Source organism: Heloderma suspectum, chromosome 3 (genome assembly GCF_057233095.1).
Source record: "Heloderma suspectum isolate Gila_16-S chromosome 3, 16-S_ref, whole genome shotgun sequence".
NCBI lineage: Eukaryota > Metazoa > Chordata > Lepidosauria > Squamata > Helodermatidae > Heloderma > Heloderma suspectum.
Window position 1 is genome coordinate 327,318,179 of NC_139460.1, and position 19,810 is coordinate 327,337,988.

The 19,810-nt window shown below is 50.2% G+C and overlaps 1 protein-coding gene across 5 annotated transcripts in view; it reads left to right on the forward strand.

Annotated features, from left to right (window-relative positions):
• TP63 (tumor protein p63) overlaps positions 1-19,810 on the forward strand; it is a 183,083-nt gene that overhangs the window by 61,000 nt on the left and 102,273 nt on the right. The window contains exon 1 of one of the 5 annotated variants that reach the window (XM_084847800.1): positions 12,374-12,551. The exons of 2 other annotated variants lie outside the window; for them this stretch is intronic. In XM_084847800.1, coding sequence (XP_084703926.1) covers positions 12,510-12,551 — 42 coding nt within the window. In that variant the 5' untranslated portion in view covers positions 12,374-12,509. Of the gene's footprint in view, positions 1-12,373; positions 12,552-19,810 lie in introns of those variants that run through there. 2 more of the 5 variants (XR_014789673.1, XM_084847802.1) reach the window with 2 other exon arrangements.

Below are 19,810 nucleotides of genomic sequence, written 5' to 3' on the forward strand. Positions count from 1 at the left end.
GCAAGATAAGAGAAAATTGGCAGAAGAAGTGTGTGCTGTGTCTCCGGTTGCTTAGAGAAGAGCAGTTTGGGGCTGTCAGCCGTTACTTCTCTCAATTCGTAAAAATGACTGTGGATTTTAGAATTAACAAAGGAAAGGAAAAGGGTAAGGGTTCCTCTCGATTTGAGATCCCTTCCTGGAACCTCACCTGGGCAGGGTGGGGATATATTGCTTAGTTTCCCACCTCCACCTCTTCTCCCAGGCCTTGTATTATTAAGGGTGCAATCCTATGCATATTTTGACAGGAAAAAGTCCTGGCTGGGGTATGCTGGGGGTTGCAGGACTTTTGTCTGTCTATACATGCATAGGATTGCACCCTAAGTTATTGCACTGGGGAGATCTCCTCTGATGCAAGCTCGATTGAAATGAATGGGAGTTGGGGAAGCTTCCTCTCTGGAACCCTGGAGAACCTCAGCCATTCGGAGGGAGCAGTTCTGGGCCATTGCTCTGACTTGCTCTAAGGCAGCTTCCGGTGTTCCTGTGACCCCAAAGACTCTGGAGGTGGGTCCTTGGAGCTAGTGGGGCAGAGCCTACTGGTGAGTGACAGGGGCATCGTCCGAGGACAGTGGGCAGGGCCTGGCTGTGCTTGGCTGGCGTTCTGTGGTCGTGGCTCTGAGCACTCGAGGGAGCAGGTGGTTTTCTGTGTGTCTTGGTTCCGCCCTCCTGCTCGGATCTAATTCCTTTTCCTGGAGACCCCGAAACTTCTGGCCAATCCTTGGGGCTAGGGATCTGTGAGAATGTCATTCCTGTTTGCAAATCCTGCGAACACATCATGTTCACAGTCCCAAACAGGAGCAGAAGTGTAATTGTTGGGAAATGTTCACCATTTCCTGCGCTTGCATTTGTGTTCGAAAGTGCGTGCATGCAGAAGCACGCCCTCCCCAAAATGAGCATTTTCTCACCAAAACCACATGCTCATGCTTTAGCCTAATTGGGAGAAAGTGCATGTTTGGGGTGCATGTTTGGAAAAGTGCATTTTTTGTGTATGGAAATGTATACTTTTCCTGTTCAGAAAAAAAAAAGACAATCTGGAGCGAGTGTGAGACTAGCATGGAAAATGGAGAACCTTCACTTGTTCTCCCATCCCTACTTGGCATTTGGGAACCTGAAGAATGTTGGGGAAGCCCTGCTGGAGAGACCCAGGTGGGTCCATCTAACCCAGTGTCTTGTTTCTAAGAGTGGTCAGGCAGATGTGCCTGGAAGCCTACAGACAGGGCATGAAGATGCCAACTCTCGCCCACCGGTATTCAGAGGTAGACTGCTCCTGAACATGATGGTTCCATTTAGCTAATGTGGCTAATGGCCACTGATAGACCTCTCTCCCTCCTCCATGAATTTATGCACTCCCCGTTTAAAGCCATCTAAGCCAGGGGGCAGCTCCACATCCTGTGGCACTGAGACCCATCATTTTAACTATGTGGAGAGGGGCCATAGCTCAGCAGTAGAAGCCCTGCTTTGCATACAGAAGGTCTCAGGTTCAGTCACTGGCATCTCCAGGTTCACAGGCTCCAGGTTTTTCCATGGAAAAACTCCTGCCTGAAACCCTGGAGAGCCATTGCTGCCAGTCAGCGCCAACAATAGCGGGCCAGACGGACCAAGGATCTGACTCAGTGTATTCAGCTTCCTGCATTCCTCAGTATTTTGTCTGTTCTGACCTGAACGTGACCTAATGATTACCCATTGTGCTTCTGCTGAAGTGGACACCTCTGCCAGGTTAAATGTGCTAGTCTTTGAGGAGCCACAAGACTTTTGCTGCAACCGACTAGTGTGGCCGTCCCTCTGGAAATGGTAAAGGGATTGTTTGCTCTTTCAGCAAAAACAGGTTTCCAAAACTCCCTGGGAAAAACACACAACTGTTCTTTCGTTGTTCAAATTGCACTGCCCCCCCCATTTTTCTGTCCTGTTACCCCCACCCCACCCCCGGCCTTCAGATCTGCCTTGGCTGGCTGGCCTGTTTCTGCTTTGGAGGCTTGGTTTCAGTCTGTGCTCTAGGCTAGGGTTGGCGGAGAATTTCTCCACGAATCTTCGGGAGGCCGAGTGCCGACGCATTCGGCTCCCCGAAAGTGTTGGGGAAATTCTCTACCCGGCCCCCCCCCCGGGATGGGACTTAACTTCGGCGAATGTTCCTCTCGGCGGCAGGTCCCAGCGGCGGTTCGGCGGCATTTCGTCGGGGGTGGGGGTGGTGGCCGGTCTCCCGACCGGCTGCCGCCGGCGCCATTGCAAAAAAAAAAAACTAAAGTAAAAAAAAAACAAAACCACAGCCGTGATAGGCTTAGGGGTGGACGAAAGTCACTTACCTGTCCTCGAAGGACGTTCGCGGTGGGGGGGAGGCGCTTCGCTGGTCCCCCCGCGAAGTTCAGGCCGGGGGGGGAGGCTTCCTGCCTCGGCCCGGCCAAAATTCAGGCTGGGGGGGAGGCTTCCCGCCTCGCCCGGCCGAAATTCAGGCCGGGGAGGAGGCTTCCCGCCTCGCCCGGCCGCGAACGCGAAAGTTTAAAAAAAAACAAAAAACGCCCCCTGATAGGCTACGTGACGATTCACGTAGCCTATCACGGCTAGATCTTCAAAGTCAGCCGTAATAGGCTACGTGAATCGTCACGTAGCCTATCACGGGTGACTTTAAAAAAAAAAAGCGCGTACGCTAATGGCGGCCCCCATAGGGAGCCGCCATTCTCGTTCCTTATTTAGTCGCTGTAGTCTACGTAAATCTTTACGTAGACTACAGAGACCAAATAAGGAACAGGAATGGCGGCTCCCTATGGGGGCCGCCATTATCCGTACACACTTTTTTTTTTTTTTTAAAGTCAGCTGCGATAGGCTACGTGACGATTCACATAGCCTATCACGGCTGACTTTGCAAATCTAGCCGTGATAGGCTACGTGAATCGTCACGTAGCCTATCAGGGGGCGTTGTTGTTTTTTTCTTTCATTGCAATGGCGGTGGCGGCAGCCGGTCGAAAGACCGGCTGCCGCTCCCGCCCCGCTCGAACATCCGCCAAACCGCCGGCTGGACCCGCCGCCGGGAGGGACATTCGGCGAAGGTAAGTCCCGTCCCGGGGGGGGGTGCGGGGGGCGGGGGGGTGCGGAGGATTTCTCCCCGAAACTTGTTCGGGGGGCCAAACACGTTGGCGCTCGGCCCCCCGAAGTTTCGGGGAGAAATTCTCCGCCAACCCTAGATAGGCTACGTAACGATTTACGTAGCCTATCACGGCTAGATTTCCAAAGTCAGCCGTGATAGGCTACGTAAATCGTCACGTAGCCTATCACGGGTGACTTTGGGAAAAAAAAAAAAAAAGCACGTACGCAAATGGCGGCTCCCATGGGGCGCCGCCATTTGCGTTCCTTATTTTGGCACGTCTAGTCTACGTAAAGATTTACGTAGACTATGGCGAAAATAAGGGAACGCTATTTGCGGTGCCCTTATTTTCGCCGTAGTCTACGTAAATCTTTACGTAGACTAGACATGCCAAAATAAGGAACGCAAATGGCGGTCCCCATGGGAGCCGCCATTTGCATACGCGCTTTTTTTTTCTTTCAAAGTCACCCGTGATAGGCTACGTGACGATTTACATAGCCTATCACGGCTGACTTTGGAAATCTAGCCATGATAGGCTATGTAAATCGTTACGTAGCCTATCACGGGTGTGTGTGTGTGTGTGTGTGTGTGTGTGTGTTTTACTTTTTTTTTCGCTGCCGGGTAGACGGGGCGCTCCTACCCAGCCTGAATTTCGCCGGCGAGGTATGGGGCGGCTCCTCCCCCGGCCTGAATTTCAGCCAGGCGGGGTGCCTCCCCCCCTCGTCTGAACTTCGGGGGGCGAACCGAAGCGCCTTCCCCCCACCGCGAAGCAAGCTGCGGGACGAGGTAAGTCCCTTTCGTCCATCCCTAGCTCTGGCGCTGCTTGGCCAGGTGGGAAGTGGCCAATTTTGCAGATGACACCAAATTATTTAGAGTGGTCAAAACAAAAAGGGATTGCGAAGAGCTCCAAACTGGGAGAATGGGCATCCAAATCGCAAATGCGGTTCAGTGTAAGCAAGTGTAAAGTGATGAACGTTGGGGCAAAAGATCCCAACTTCAGGTGTAGCCTGATGGGATCTGAGCTAGCGGTGAGTGGTGACCGACCAGGAAAGAGATCTTGGTGTTGTGGTAGACAGAGAAGATGTCAGCCCAGTGTGTGGCTGCTGTAAAAAAAAGGCAAACTCCGTGTGAGGCATAATTAGAAAAGGGATTGAGAAAGAACTGCCAACATCATACTGCCCCTGTACAAATCTATGGTGTGGCCACACTTGGAATACTGTGTCCAGTTCTGGTCACCACACCTAAAAAAAGGATATTGTAGCGCTGGAAAAAGTGCAGAAAAGGGCCACTAAAATGATCAAGGGGCTGGAGCAGCTCACCTATGAAAGAAGGTTACAACAGCTGGGATTGTTGAGCTTGGGAAAAAAGAGGGTAAGGGGAGATGTGACAGAGGTGTACACAATTATGCCTGGTGTGGAAAGAGTGGTGAGGGAGACATTTTTCTCCCTCTCTCAAAATACTAGAACCCAATGGGGTCCTCCCATGAAGCTGATTGGGGGGAGATGCAGGACAGATCAAAGGGAGGGCTTCTTCACACAGCGCAGAGTCAAACGATGGAATTTGCTACCACAAGACATAGTGATGGCCACCAATTTGGATGGCTTTAAAAGGGGGTTGGACAAATTCCTGGAGGAGGAGGCTATCCATGGCTACTAGTCCTGATGGCTATGTGCTCTCTCCAGTACCAGAGGCAGTGAGCCTATGTGCACTACTTGTGGGTTCCTGGTCGACAGCTGGTTGGCCGCTGTGTGAACAGAATGCTGGACAAGATGGACCCTGGGTCTGATCCAGCAGGTGCTTCTTATGTTCTTATAAAGATCTGGTTATTCCTAAAACACTGAAATTGCTCATGCTGTATTTATATTTTGGAGGTGTGCAGTGTTGTCCTGCCAGAGCTGGGCAAGATGAAATAGTGGCTTCCTAATCCCTTGGAGTTCCTCTTCCCTGGCTCTGCAGGAACCTTGCAGCACAGGGGTCTCTGCACCTGGCTCTCTTGTTCAGCAAGCTGCTGGTTGTGTCTTGGGGCTGGCGGCAGCTGGCTTGTGTAGCGCTGCTGTTGGTCGGGCTCGTGAGGGAAGCTCAACTTTTAATGTCTTTTTCGAATGCTGGAGGCACCCTTTTCTAAAAAGAGAAAAGAAGGCAATACTGTTTTTAAATGAAGCTGTGAGCAAATGGCCTCTTGAAATTCTCCACCATATTTGCGGACAGAGAAATTGGGGGGACAATTTCTCCAACAGTTTCTCACTAGTAGGGCTGACCGTTGGCGGGCGTTGTAGCACAGCTTCTTTTTTTTCCCTAAAGGTTTTTCTTTTTCTGTGTGGTCCCCATTTCACCTCCTCCACAGTGCAGGTATGAGAGAGGAAGTGTTGTGTCCAGCTACAGAGAAAAGGTGGAGCTGGCGCTGTGACAAAATCTGCCCTCTAATTTCCTGAAAGTTTTCTTCCCCCATGAAAGAGGATTCCATTGTTCTGCTCATTCTCGGGGCATTTTGTAACATATTTTTGTGGTGTTTTTGAGCTTACCAAATCACTGTGAGGTGTCTGAGGGTAATGTGTGTGTGTGTGTGTGTGCGCGCGCGTGTTTTCTTCCTATTACACATCTCCCCATTGCTCTGCAGCCTCCCAGGCTGCCTGCACTTCCTGATCGGAAAAAGCCCTGTGGGAGGAATTACTTCATGACGCCTTCTTCCCCTGGGCTTTAATTTAAGTGTGGGAAGCCAAGGAGGCTAAAGGATGCTGGAGAAATGATTGTACAATGAAAGTGCAGGACACTGATGCACACCCCTTGGCCACCTCATAAGCAAGATAAGCAGAAGAAGAAACCCAAAACCAAGCCAAGATAATTTCTCTAGGGATGTTGGAGAAATCCTCCACGGACCCCAGTGAGGCCAGATTCTATTGAATCCAACCCCCCGAAGTCTGTGGAGGATCGGATCTCCTACCTCCGAAGACCTTGCCAGCTGGATCCTGCCTGCCACCGGTTCCGGAGCCCCAGCGATACAGCTGCCATTGCCGTATCGCTAGCTGGACTGACGGACTGCGGACGCAAATGGCGTCTGCTGTGCCATTTGCGTCCTGGGACTTTGATGTGATAGGCTACATAACTCTTTACATAGCCTATTGCATGAAAAAACAGGGATGCAAATGGCATATTTGTGTCCCTATTCCTTCGCGCGATAGGCTACGTAAAGATTTACATAACCTATCATGTCAAACAGCAGGGACACAAATAGCGTCTGCTATGCCAGACGCCATTTGTGTCCCCAGTACATCAGTCCAGCCAGCAATATGGCAATGGCGGCCGTATCTCTGGGGCTTTGGAGCCTGCTGGCGGCTCCACAGAATCGCCGCGGAGCGGAGCTGGCCAGCCAGGATTCTGGGGGGGGGGGGGGAGGGACAGATTGCCTCCCCCTCCCCCAGCGGACACCACAAAATGGAACGGGGTGAGTATTTTGTACACCCCTAAATTTCTCTGATATTTTCTTCTCCTTTGAATTTCTTTTCAAAAATGATTTCTTTCCTATCAAATTGAATGAGAATGGTTGAAAAAATGTGGGAGAAATTTTCAGCACAGCACTAATAACAATGCAGATGTAATGTGAGAAGTACCATTCCAGCCCGAAGAGGCTGGATAAGGTGGCATCTTTTATATGTTCAGTCACTAGGCTTCCTTGGGTGGCTGACTCTGGGCTGCGAGGGCCTGGCTGTGGAATAGTACAGCAATTTTAATCAATGTAATTCAAGCCTTTATGCTTGAATTCTTTTATCCTGCTCTTGGTTTATAAAATTATGCATGGTGTGGGGAATGGACAGAGGGATATTAGATAATATCAGAACCCAGGGTTATCCGAAGAAGCTGAATGGTAGGAAAACATTTTCACACAGCCCATACTTAAACAGTGGGTTATATCTAGGGATGTTGCGAGCGTCCGTTTGGGGGCTCGAGCTTGGCGGGTTCTGCCAGTTTGGCCCCCCAGACGCCAGTCCGCGACCTCCTGCTCTTGCCCAACTCAGCGCATGCCGAGTTGAGCAAGTGCGGCAGCCTCCGCTCCTTGCCTGAGTGTTGCTCTGGGCGGCAGCAGCGGCAGGATGGGAAGTGAGAGGGAAACGCCATTTCTCTCCCACTTCCCATCCTGCCTCCAAGAGCAACTGCGCCCCTCTTTGCTGGTCCTCGGGACGCAGTTGCTCTGGGCAGCGGCAGCAACAGCGCTCGCCGGGCTCTTGCGCACCACCAGCCGGCTTGCATCCCAGGGCGAGCCAGGTCCAGCAGTTGGCGGGGCTCTGGCGAGCGGGTCAAGGGGCGGACTCGGGTGAGTTCGCACAACCCTAGTTATATCCAATGTTAGTCTTACTTAAGTCTGATTCATTTCAATCGATCTATTCTAACTAAGTAGGGCTAACCTTGGATACAGCCCAATGGAATTCTCTACCACAACTTGGGTGGCTTTAAAAGGGGGTTACACAAAGCCCTGGAGGAGAAGGCTACCAATGGCCACCAGTCATGATGCTGATATAGTACCTCCAGTGTTAGAGGCAGTGTACCTTTGCGTCACTCAGGACAAATGGAGGGAAAGGGCTCATGTGCCCCTGTCCTGCTTGGCAGCTTCCCATAGACACCTGGTTGGCCGCTGTGCAAACAGGATGTGGATCAAATGGGCCGTCGGTCCAATCCAGCCGGGCTGCTCATATGGTTTTATTGCATGAGATTTATTTTAATTGTTTGGATTTGTTTTCTTAGATGTGTGTTACAGGTTTTGTGAACTTTTCTGTAAGCAGCTTGTATTTTATAAAGAAAGGCAGGATATTGGATTAGGCTATTTTATTTATTTACACATCTATCTCACAGGGTTGTTTTGGGGTGGGTGACAACCCTGAGCTGAGCTCCCTGGAGGAAAGGTGGTGAAAAATATTTAAATACTAGTATGTATCTTTTGAGCAAGAAAATAAATCAATCAATGGCTGCCTTAGACTATCCAGTAATCCTGCTACACTATATTGATCTCTAACCCAAGAGCTCAGGATGAGTAAATGTTCTGCAGACGTGGAAGGAGACAGAACCTTTTGTCCCTGGAGTGTATGAGGGTGCTTTCCATTCCAAGATGCAGCCCTGGGTCACTGGGAAGCAGTAAAGGATGTACTGTAGAGCAGTCAGTGGCCATGCTGGCTGGAGATTATGGGAATTGTAGTCCAGCACATTTGGAAGGCACCCGATTGGGGAAGGCTGCCTTGGAGCATGTACAGAGTGCCTTTCCCTTTGCCAGGTGTCAACATGTCTACATTTGGGATTGGAGTGAAAGGGTTTCCCAGTTTTAAAACATGTATGACTGCGGACAGGCTTATCACTCCTGGGATGAATCTCATTCTCGTTCCACCTGTGGATTAGGGATGCTGGAGAAATTCGAGATGGAGTAAAATGAGCTCTGATGTCTAAGAATCCGACCTGCAGAATCCTCTGTGGAGCGACCCCCTCAGGCTGCGTGGAGTCTGTGGACCTTCTGACTTTTTTTTTACTTCCCCAAAATTTACACATATTCACTCGTAGGAAAATGCGCAAGTTTCTGCCGAGGAAAAGTGCAATGGAATGGGGGACAATATGCTAAATCTTATGTACTGAGGTAAATTATGTAAATTCTTACGAAACCCCTTACGTAATTATTTGTGTATTTTTCCGCATGAGGGGGAAAAAAGTTCGCATCCATCTGTGAGCGGACGATGGAACAAAAGGCGCCTGACAATCTGTGAAACACAAACAGAGTGGATGTCACACAAGCCGTACAGCCCTAGCTGTGACCATGAAGCATGGGATGGTGAGAACTTTTTTTTCAGGTTACATTGGTGCTTTTCAGGCGTTGAGCACATGTACGCATACAGGATGTGAGAAAAATCTGGATTGTGCCTGCTGCCCATTCTTCTCCTGATTGCTGAGTAGGGATGGCGGAGAATTTCTCCCCGAAACTTCGGGGGGCCGAGCGCCAACGTGTTCAGCCCCCCGAACAAGTTTCGGGGAGAAATTCTCCGCACCCCCCCCCCCCCCGGGACGGGACTTACCTTTCCCGAATGTCCCTCCCGGCGGCGGCGGGTCCAGCCAGCGGTTCGTCGGGTCTTCGTCCAGGGCGGGAGCGGCAGCCGGTCTTTCGACCGGCTGCTGCCGCCGCCATTCCAATAAAAGAAAAAAAACAACGCCCCCGTGATAGGCTACATGACGATTAACGTAGCTTATCACGGCTAGATTTGCAAAGTCAGCCGTGATAGGCTACGTGACGATTTACGTAGCCTATCACGGCTGACTTTGCAGATCTAGCCATGATAGGCTACGTTAATCGTCACGTAGCCTATCACAGGGGCGTTTTTTGTTTTTTGTTTAACTTTTAATTTCGCAGCCGGGCGAGGCGAGGCGCCTCCTCCCCGGCCTGAATTTCGGCCGTGCGAGGCGGGAAGCCTCCCCCCTGGCCTGAATTTCGGCCGGGCGAGGCGGGAAGCCTCCCCCCCCTGGCCTGAACTTCGGGGGGAGAGCAGCGAAGCGCCTCCCCCCCACCGCGAAAAGCTGCGAGACCAGGTAAGTGACCTTCGTGCACCCCTATTGCTGAGCATTCATCCGGTGGTCCGTATGGAGCCCTCAAATGGCAGAATGAGAGTAGAAATTCATGGAGGATGAGGACATCAATGTCTACACGTCATGAAAGGTCCACCGGGAGACCCCTATGGAACCTTTGCGGCTGACCTTTACGAGGGTAGTTCAGTACCCCCTGGCTGGCCATTCTGTGTGAACAGAATGCTGGACTAGATGGACCCTTGGTCTGATCCAGGAGCGCTCTTCCTATGTTCTTAATATTCTCTTTTTAATCAGCCTTTTGAGCCTTCCGAGATATTACGGCTGCTGTGAGAGTTTTCTTGTTTGCTATTGCTTGTTATCTTTTTTTACTAGAATGTATCCAGTGTTAGCCCTACTTAGAGTAGACCCATTCAAATGAACAGTACTCAAGGTGGTCATGGCTAACTTACGTCTCATTCATTTCAGTGGGCCTACTCTTAGTAGGATTAACATGGGATGCAACCCACTGGTTTTAGTGTCTGCTGCTCAGATCTCCTTAGGTTTTCAGATGCATTTCTTTTTGGTTCTGCGAATTGCTTCACAACCTCGGGAACATGCAGACTTCGACTGCAAATTGGGTTCAGTTCTGGGAGGTCCAAACTGGCTAAATTCTGGTCAGAAACTACCTGAAATTAATTTTTCAGAGATCCTTAATTGGGAGAGCACCTACTTGCATGAGAAAGGCCCCTGGGATCTCCCATGCAACTAAGGAAAGATCAGAAAAGATCTCCAAGATCAGAAAAGATCTCCGTCTGAGATCCTGGAGAGCCGCAGCCAGTCAGTGCAGACAATGCGGGATGGGATGGACCAAGGGTCTGATTTCATCCAAGGCAGCTTCATATGCTAAAAAAAAGGGAAGCTATCTTAATATTTGATACAGCTTTAGAGTATTTGGACCCCAGACACTATCTAGTTGTAACTCTTACGACAACCTGGCAAGGTATGTCAGTAGTATTATTATTCACATATTGCAATTGAAAGGTGGGAAGTTGCCCAAGGCCAGCTCGGGAGTTCATGGCAAAGGTGGGGAATTCCTCCCCTGTTGCTCATTGTCTTAATAACTTTGCTACACCACCTCTTACTAATGCTCAGAGTTAATTAATAATATACATCTGTGCATACCAGTATATCTGCTGTATCAGTGTAATAACCTGTGCATACAAGATATGTGCCTGCCTGGTCATGGATGTTGGCCTTTCAGTGCACCTGAAGTAATGTGAGTAAGTTTTGCATTGACACAGACCTCTTCATCAGGAAAAAACACAGTTCTCTTCATTGGGGTGTGGATGAATTCGTGTGTGTGTGTATGTGTGTGTGTGTGTGTGTGTGTGTGTGTGTATATATATATATATATATATATATATGAGAGAGTGATAATTTTTGTCAGAAGTAAAAATACTAGTAAAGGCTACATTTGTCATGCATGTTTCTTTTCATATGGAAAAGGTAGTGCTTAGGACTAGCTTTCCTATACGCCTGATAAAGAATTCCATGTAACTTGAAACCTCGTGTGCTGTGGCTGGTGCCCATTTCTGTCTCTTCGCTGGGTTTTAGTAAGTGCTCAGTCCTGCCTAACTCTATTGGATTTATAGATCTTGGACTGAAACGTGTTGGGCATCACTTAATTGCTCACAGGTTGGCCACTGTGTGAACAGAATGCTGGACTAGATGGGCCCTTTGTCTGATCCAGCAGGGCTCTTTTTACGTTCTTAAAAAAATAATCTCTCTCTTTCCCCCACCAGCCCCCAAAGACCTGAGGACCATGCTTGTCCTCCAGAGCAGCCTTCCCCAACCTGGTGCCCTCCAGATGTGCTGGACTACAACTCCCAGAATCCCTAGCCAGGTGGATTCTGGGAGCTGTAGTCGAACACGTCTGGAGGGCACCAGGTTGGGGAAGGCTGCTCTAGACGATGACTGACATTTTGGTCTTGGAAACCTAGGTAGAAGACTCTCCTTCGCTGTAGTGATGGTAGTGATGGCGTTAATGTACGGCCATAGAAAAATCCCTGCTGGATCGGATTAAAGGTCCGTCTAGTCTAGCATGCTGTTAATGACAGTGACAGTGACCCAGAGGCCGCTGGGAAGCCCACAAGACAACCCTCACTTGCCCCCCCAACAGTAGTTCAGAGGTATACTGCCACTGATCTTAGAGGATCCGTTTAGCTGCCATTGCTAGACCTAGCTTAGGGCAAGGCTTTCTCTGACTGTCGGTTCTTCATCTGACAAATGGGGAGGGTCGATCGGTCTTCTGTAAAGAGAGTGTGTATGGCTTTCAGGGTGTTTTGGAAATATCAATAATTGGCAGTGCTTTTCGGTAAAGATTAAGTCCGTGGGGTGCCCTTGATTGCTCCTCTTCTTCGTTAGCTGCAAACTTCGCACAAGTGGCGAGCGAAAGTCTCCAGTGTGCGTGTGTGTTCCCCTCCGTTTGAGCTCTTTTTGCTCCCTCTCTGGCGTGTGCGCTCTTTCTTCTTGTCCCCTCCTTTCCTTTTTAGAGATTGGTGATAAGGATTCCTTAACCACTTAATGAGCTGGGAGAGGCCTCCCTCCATTGGAGTGGAGGAGTCCAGGTGTGCAACATTTTGACAGGTAGAGCCAAGCAGGTCCGCCCCGCCCCCCTCCTTGCCCAGAGAGAAGTATATAAGGGAACCTTAAATTATCTGGAGAGGCACACTGTCCTGAGAGCTGGCAAGCGGAGTCACCCATTTCTTTCCCTAGGGTCTCATTGGGGGTGGGGGGCACTGGTGGGAAGGAGAGCACCCTGGAGCCCGAGGAGAGGACCGCAGCCCTGCTTAACCTCACTGCTAACATGTTGTACCTCGAGAATAATGCCCAGTCCCAATACAGTGAGGTAAGGCATCCCAGGTCTTTGCTGACATTTCTTTCTCTGTCTCCAGTTTTATGATCTCTGTAATGCAGATCCAGGACTTTTGTCTTCGGGGGGCTTTTCTCCTTCCCGGGGCTGACAACTAGGCAACACTTAAGTTTCCTTTAGGCTGAATTAATTTGAGGGCAGGGGGTGGGCATTTATTCTTTGAGTTATGGCCAGTGAAGTGACTTTTCCTTGGCTAAGAACTGCAAAGAAGTGCCTATCAGTTCCTAGAAATGGGGTGCTTTTGTCTGTGTTGACTGTAAACCATTGTAACTTGTCTTCTTATTGACACAATAGATGGTTAGCCTGAAGAAGCGCATTGCAGTCAGGACTTTGCTGGGCTTGAAAAACAATGGAAACAGGTCTTCAGGTGCAAGATTGTTTGCAGATAGCAAGTTAATGGAGCTAGTTTTCCTTAATGTGGCTAATCGTTTGCCCCCCCCCCGACCCTCTGTCCAGGCGGAGAAATGCCTCTTTGAATCTCTGTCAACAAGCCATGCATACGATGTGGCTGAAGTTTGTATGCGCAGAGCATCACCTGGACTCCTTGTTTGCAAAGCAATTATTTCTGTTTGGGTGTCAGGGAGAGACTGTGTATGTAGAGTGTAAACTTGAAATAGTGGACTGATTTAAGATCGAGGAAGTGTGTGTGTGCACGCGTGTGTGTGTTACAGGGGATATGCTACATATTGAGGAAGTTGGCCCTCCTGCACCAGACTGAAAACCATATTAGCTTACATTCCAGAGGACAGAGCAGCTGTGTTGACACCATCTGAAAGGGAAGGCACCGAAATTCTGTGATCTGAGCTAGTGTCATCCTACAGCTTGGCCAGACTTTGTTTTTCCATCTTGCAAATGTGCAAACTGGGCCCATTTGGAAACATAATACATGGGGTGGGGGTGCGGTGGGGGGAGGATCGTTTTGGAGTGTGGGATGGAAGGAGAGACTGTTTAAAAGTGCTATTCTGTTCTAGTAAATCCCATTTGTGCGAACATCTCCAAACCCTCTGGAGAATCTGCTGGGCAGGAATGGAGCGGAGAAGTTTGGGATAGGTTTAAATACAAAGAACATAAAGAGCCCCAACGCTGGATTACACCACATGTCCATCTAGCCCAGTGTTCTGTTTCTGACAGTGGCCAGCCAAGTGCCTCTTTGTTCAGCTGTGGTTTTCAAGCTATTTTGCTCCAGGCCTCAACTGCCTGTCTGTGAAATGGAAATATTAGTAATATAACCTATTCAGTTTAACAAGAACATGCTTTCTGGGCTGGAAGAATACATATATACAGAGGCTTTCTGGGACCCAGCATATGGGTTTGGTCTTGCAAAATCTTCTGTTGAGAGCAGAATGCCGCAGCATGGATGGTTATGTTGCCATTGCCTTGCATCGCTCTTTTGGAATAGTATTGCTTGGTAGCTCCTACTCAACACTGTGTCACTTACTCCTCCGCTGCCTGAATGACATGAATCTTTTTTTGCTTTCCATTGTTTATGTCCAGTCACTATCTGATCTTCTTTCCTTGACTCTCTTTGGGGTAGGAAGAACACATTTGAGTTTCCTTGCAGGATTTCTTCCCCTGTCCCTTCTGACACCTCTCTCACTGGTCTTCATTCACACAGTTTAAATGCTGTACGCATCACAGTGATGTTTCTTTGTTAAAAGGGAACCATAGGGTTGGAGGGGGCCTACAAGACCATCGAGTCCAACCCCCTGCTCAGTGCAGGAAGCCTGATTCCCAGGTGGTCTCCCATCCAAGTCCTAACCAGGGCTGCCCCTGCTTAGCTTCCGAGATCAAACGAGATTGGGTGTTAGTTTTTTAAGCACTGCGATGTGCCTATGTAGTGCAGAGTTTGGTCTTTGAACATTTCACATCCAGTGCGGGAATAATTCTTTTTTAAAAAAAAAAGCAAACTCTTCTCATTCTTTTTACTGTAGTGTCATATCCATAATTAAACAGGGAAAGCTGTTCTGCAGTTTTAAGCAAATTATACAGCAGGGAGAATTGTGGCACTTTACGCTATTTTTGTAACATTTTGGCGTAGGCTCCATTTTCTTTGCAATGTGGAGGAACGTGAAAATCATGCTAATTCCAAATGGGTTGGCATTATTCCAGAGTCCCTGAAGGGCGCCAGAAACTGACGTGAAAATGATAATTTAAAAGATTTAGCAATCTGGACACAACCCATTCCCAAGATGGGGAAAGCCCTGAGCGGGCTGCCCGCAACCCGGTTCCCTGGGGAAATGGTTCCATCCTGCCTTTGGGTTAGGCCAGTGGACTTTTTTTAAAGTGCTTGTTCCCGCCTTCCGCTTATTTATTTAGTGCCCCGGTGTGCTCGGTGCAGAGCAGCACTGGGACGCGATGTCGGGCAGGCTATACTCCTATAGTATAGGAGGAGTAAAGAGACAATGGAAGCATGTGTGGAAAGCAACGTGGCAGTAGAGAGATGGGGCTTGGAGAGAATGAATCTTCTTGGAGGGGCTGAGGGTGGTGGCCTGCCTAGAGAGTTGCGTAGCGGAAAAGAGGTGCAAGGGGTGATGAGGAGCGCGAAATCGGGCCGATCTCTCGCTCTCTCCCCCCAGGTTCTCCTTTGAAACTACTACCCTTTGGCTCTGCTATCTCTTCCTCTAACTCCGTTCCTCCCCAGACGATGTCTCTGGCCTGGGCTTTGCTGTCAGCTCCACCCAGGAGCTGGGAGGCGGTCATTGTGTAAGTTGTCATGAAGGGCCTGGGCGAGCAGCGGCCGCCTGGGTACCTCCTTGCATGCAGGCATCTTCCTCTGGGGCGCGGGCTTCCCTGGGCCCCTGGAGTGCGTGCATGCGCTCTTTCCACCTGCTCAGCCTGGAAGGCCAAGTCCTGAGGCACCAGCTGGGCTCGGGGCGGGCAGAGCCACACTGGGCTGTGCGCAGAACACAGGACCCCAGGAGCAGAGGCCAGGGCGTCGAAGTGCTCAGCGCGCTGCGCTCTCCGGCCTTCTTCCGAAGGGCATCTCCACGAAGCCGCCGGCAGCCACCGCCATTGCGAGACACAGGCAGGCCTCTCCTGCCAGACAGACAAACGGCTCCTCCTGGGCCCTGACTCACCCGGCGCCCGGCGGTGCTTGGTGTGCTGGCTTACCAGATGCCGCCACTGGGGAAGCGGAAGGACGACATGCGCTTCCCAGGCACATGGGTGTGTGCGGGACGTTGAACTCCCTCACCCCACGGAGAATTTGGGGTGGTTAGGCAACACCCGGCCATCTAGTGCTGAGCTTTTCTTTTTGGGGAGCGAGGGAGGAGATCTCTGGGCTCGCCCACCCCCTTTGCCCTTTGTGCGTGTCAGGGGCTGCATGAGAATGATCGCCTGGACTGCCATCGTCTTAGAGCAGCTTTATATGGTGGCTCGCTAGCCAAGGCTTCCCCAGCCAGCGCCTTCCAAATGCATTGGACTACAACTCCCAGCATCCCCAGCTAGTATTGCTGGCTGGGGGGTAGTGGGAGTGGTAGAGAAGATCTGTGCGTTATGGCACTTCGGGGTACTCACTCAGCCTGGGATAGCTTGGTGGGAATGCTGTGGGGGGTTTTAGAAGCCTATCTGCCCATAGTCAGGGCGAGGAATGCCCTTTCAAACATACAGTGCTGTAAAGTAATGCGATGTTACCATTAAGACATAAGAACATTGCTGATAACAAAATTAGAGGCAGGATATCTGTAAAACCCATATCTAAAAAGACACAACTCTGATCAGCCTGGCCACTACCATTTTTCCCAGACACAATAGCTAAATGGAACCTCTGTTGACAGAGGCAGTGCACCTGTGACTACCAGATACATACAGTGTGTGTGTGTAGGGCGGGGGAGACGCCTTCGTGGCCTGACCGTTGGCTTTCTCGAGGCCTCTGACTGGCCACTGTGAGAATCAGCACGCCGTACTAGATGTGCCTTGAATGCTCTTCCAGACGCAAACACCACTTGCTTTTGGCTGGGAGTCAAGCGGTGTTCATGCATGTGTGAACCAGCCCTTAATCTGACCACAATGAGAAGTTACTTTTCAGTGCAGCTAAGCTAACCTTGCCCGCCACCTGGGCCAGCCCCCTTTTCTCTAGCTGCTGTGTTGATCTTTGGCCGCTCTCCCTCGCCTGTCTAGATATCTCTGAATTTTGGTGCTTGAAAAAAGAAAAAGAAAAGTAACCCACAGATAACTTTCTCCACCCTGCATCTCTCTTCTCTTCCCCCACCCCCATGAGCTCACCCCACCCAACGCCTTGTTCTCTGGCCCTTTTCCAAAGGGGAAGGTAGCCCTGATTTCAAAGGAAGGGACTTCACCATTCATTCAGTGGAATGAGCCACACCGCCGTGAAGGTGTTGACAAGGAAATTGGTGTGACTACACAAACTACACAAACACTGATGCTCCCGTCGTCCCCTCCCCCCTCCCCCTCCCCTGTGGCAGCTGACAAGGGAAGCTGAGCACTTGTGATCTGGGAAGGATCCAGTTTGGCTTTAGCTTGGGTACCATTTTGCTCCTATGAGCGGCCCCGCTGTTGTAATTTCTGCTCTCAAATCTCTCCCATTCTGTACCTACTCTGAGTTTACTGGCTGGGGCTTGGGGGCTAAATCAGTGCCAGAAGAGGTCAGCCGTTGTGTCAGCACTGGGGCATGATTTGAACTCTGCTCCACCCTGTGTTTGGCTCATCTGGTCTCGCATGCTTCTCAAGTGCTGTCTTCAAAAGGTGTGCTGTGCGCTGCTCCTGACCTGGGTTTTCGTGTTCCTGGGCTACTTCAGAATTGTTTCTGGTCTAAAAGTGAATCGTTTCTGGTCTAAAAGTGTCCTTGCTGTGTAAAAGCCCCCCCCCCCCCCCCGCTGCAACTAATGCTTCTTCTTTTGTAACACACCCCACATCTGCGTAAACTGTATAGGTGCTGGCTCTTGTCATCCTCTCGGAGCAGGGGGGAAGCAGTCTGGCCAGTCTGTACTTCTGACTGTGGCCGTGCCATGCGCTGAGATGGTTGCTGGTGCGCTGTCGCCATCTGCAGAACTGCGTAGCTGCAGATCAGTTTTTTGCACACCGCTACATGCCAAGGGTGGATCTGTGCCATGTTCTGCACACGGCATCAATTGCACAATAGGATCAGCACCTGGCACAGTAGATAAAAGTCAGGATGGATTGACCCAAAGTTAGGGTGGCACAGAACTCCACCCTCAAGACACTTCTGCAGTCTCATCCAAGGTTTTCTTTGGCTTCACTTGAAATTACTGTTTCTTGCCTGTCTTGCAAGAGGATCCACCTCTTTCAAAACCTTTTAGCGTTACTAAAAATGGCTGCCGTTATTTGTTGTGAGAACGGCCTGTGTTTACCTGGAGCTTCCTGTCCTTCTGTCTTTCTTCTGGATGCCTGTGCATCTCCCCCTTGCATCCCTCCACCCCCAGCTTTTGAAGTTAACCTGCAGCCTCTGATGGGCAGATTTGCTCTAACTGCATAAGCATCTCCTCCTGTATATGCATTTTAAGACCCTTTCTGCTGTTGTTTTGGGCCCCCTCTAGTCATATTCTGGTAGCTAAAGGATTTCTGAGAAGGCTTTGCAACCTGTTATGACTCCCTGTGTTTGTGTACACAGATACTAATATTCCTTTGAACAGCGAGAAGTGACAGACGGCAGCTCTCAAGAAGGGGATTATAGAACTGCCTTTAGGAAAGGGCCAAGTTCTTCATGGGAACCTAACTAAACAATAGGCAAAGGCCAGGCTTGGGTTACTTCCGGACAGAGGGTGGCTGTTTGTGGCTTAAAAAGAATAAATACATTGAGTCATGGGTGCGGATTCAGCAAGCCATGAGGTCTCTGGAGACTGTACGGGTGGCTCTTAGTTCAAACTGCAGGTCAGAACTGAGCAGGCTGCTTGGGCGGATGGCACAGTGCAAGAGAGCTGTGGATTTCAAGGGGAGTCGCAACACTGTTTGGTCAGGCGAGAGGAATTTTCTCTCCCTGTTGCATCTCCGTGGGTGCATTTCTCTTCCTCTTAAGGCTGACCCCAGAACATTTTGTGGCTGTAGCAGCTGTGTACCCAAGGACTGACCGCTGGATCCTCTGTGGCAGTGTTGAGGTGCTGCCATCAAAATTATGCTCTGAAATCCTGGGACCTACTCCTTGCATCACGTGCTGCTTAACCGCCCTCCCCCTTGATGCCTCCAGGCTTGCTGTGTTCATAACAGAAGAACATAAGAGCCCTGCTGGATCATACCAAGGGTCCACCTAATCCAGCATTCTGTTCCCACAGTGGCCACCAGCTGTCGACAGAAAACCCAGAAGCAGGACACAAGTGCAATAGCACCCTTCCACCCACGTTCCCCAGCAACCAGTGTACATAGGCATACTGCTTCTGATACTGGAGGTGGCATATAGCCATCAAGACTAGTAGCCATTGGTAGCCTGATCCTCCAGGAATTTTCTAACCCCCTCTTTGAATCCATCTAAATTGGTGGCCATCACTAGATGTGGTGGTAGTGAATTTCCTACTTCTGGATTCGTGGTACAGCAACAGCACTAAATGGGGTGCTGGAGGAAGCTCTGATGGCCTCTGTGGCCCAAGGCATATCTGCCATTTCCTAATCCCGTAACCGTGCTTGAGACACAAAGCGGGGCGCGGGGCGGAGGGGGGGGAGCTTCCTCCCTCCTCTTAGCCATGGCGTAGTGTTTTCCTGTAACCAGGATAATGCTAACTACGGTTAGCTTTGAGGGTTCCACCTTCAAACCTCCTGCATGGGTCCCTTCACAATGTCTAAGGAAATTGGGACAACTTTTCCTCTGCTCCCCAGTGGGCAGCATAGATGGTTTGCAACAAAGTCCATGAAAGAGGCCAACGTTCCAGAGCTTGGCATTTAGGAAAGTGGCAAACAGGTATGGAAAGTATTACAGCTTTAATTATGATCATGTCTGAGACACGCATTTAAGTACAGGTGCGGGCAGACCCTTCCTAATTCTCATGTATACCTAAAACGGGTTGAAAAGTTCTGAGAACCTCCACTATAAGGTGAAAAGGCAGGAAACATGAAGTGATGCACGTATCTGTTATGTACATGCTCCTGTATCTTGCAGCAGAGAGCCAGTGTGGTATAGTGGTTACAGTAGACCTGGGTTCTAGTCCCCACTTGGCCATGAAGCTCACTGGGTGACTTTGGGCCACCCACTGACTCTCAGCCTAACCTACCTCACAGGGTTGTTGTGAGGACAACATGGAGAGGAGGAGGGCCATGTGAGCCCCCTG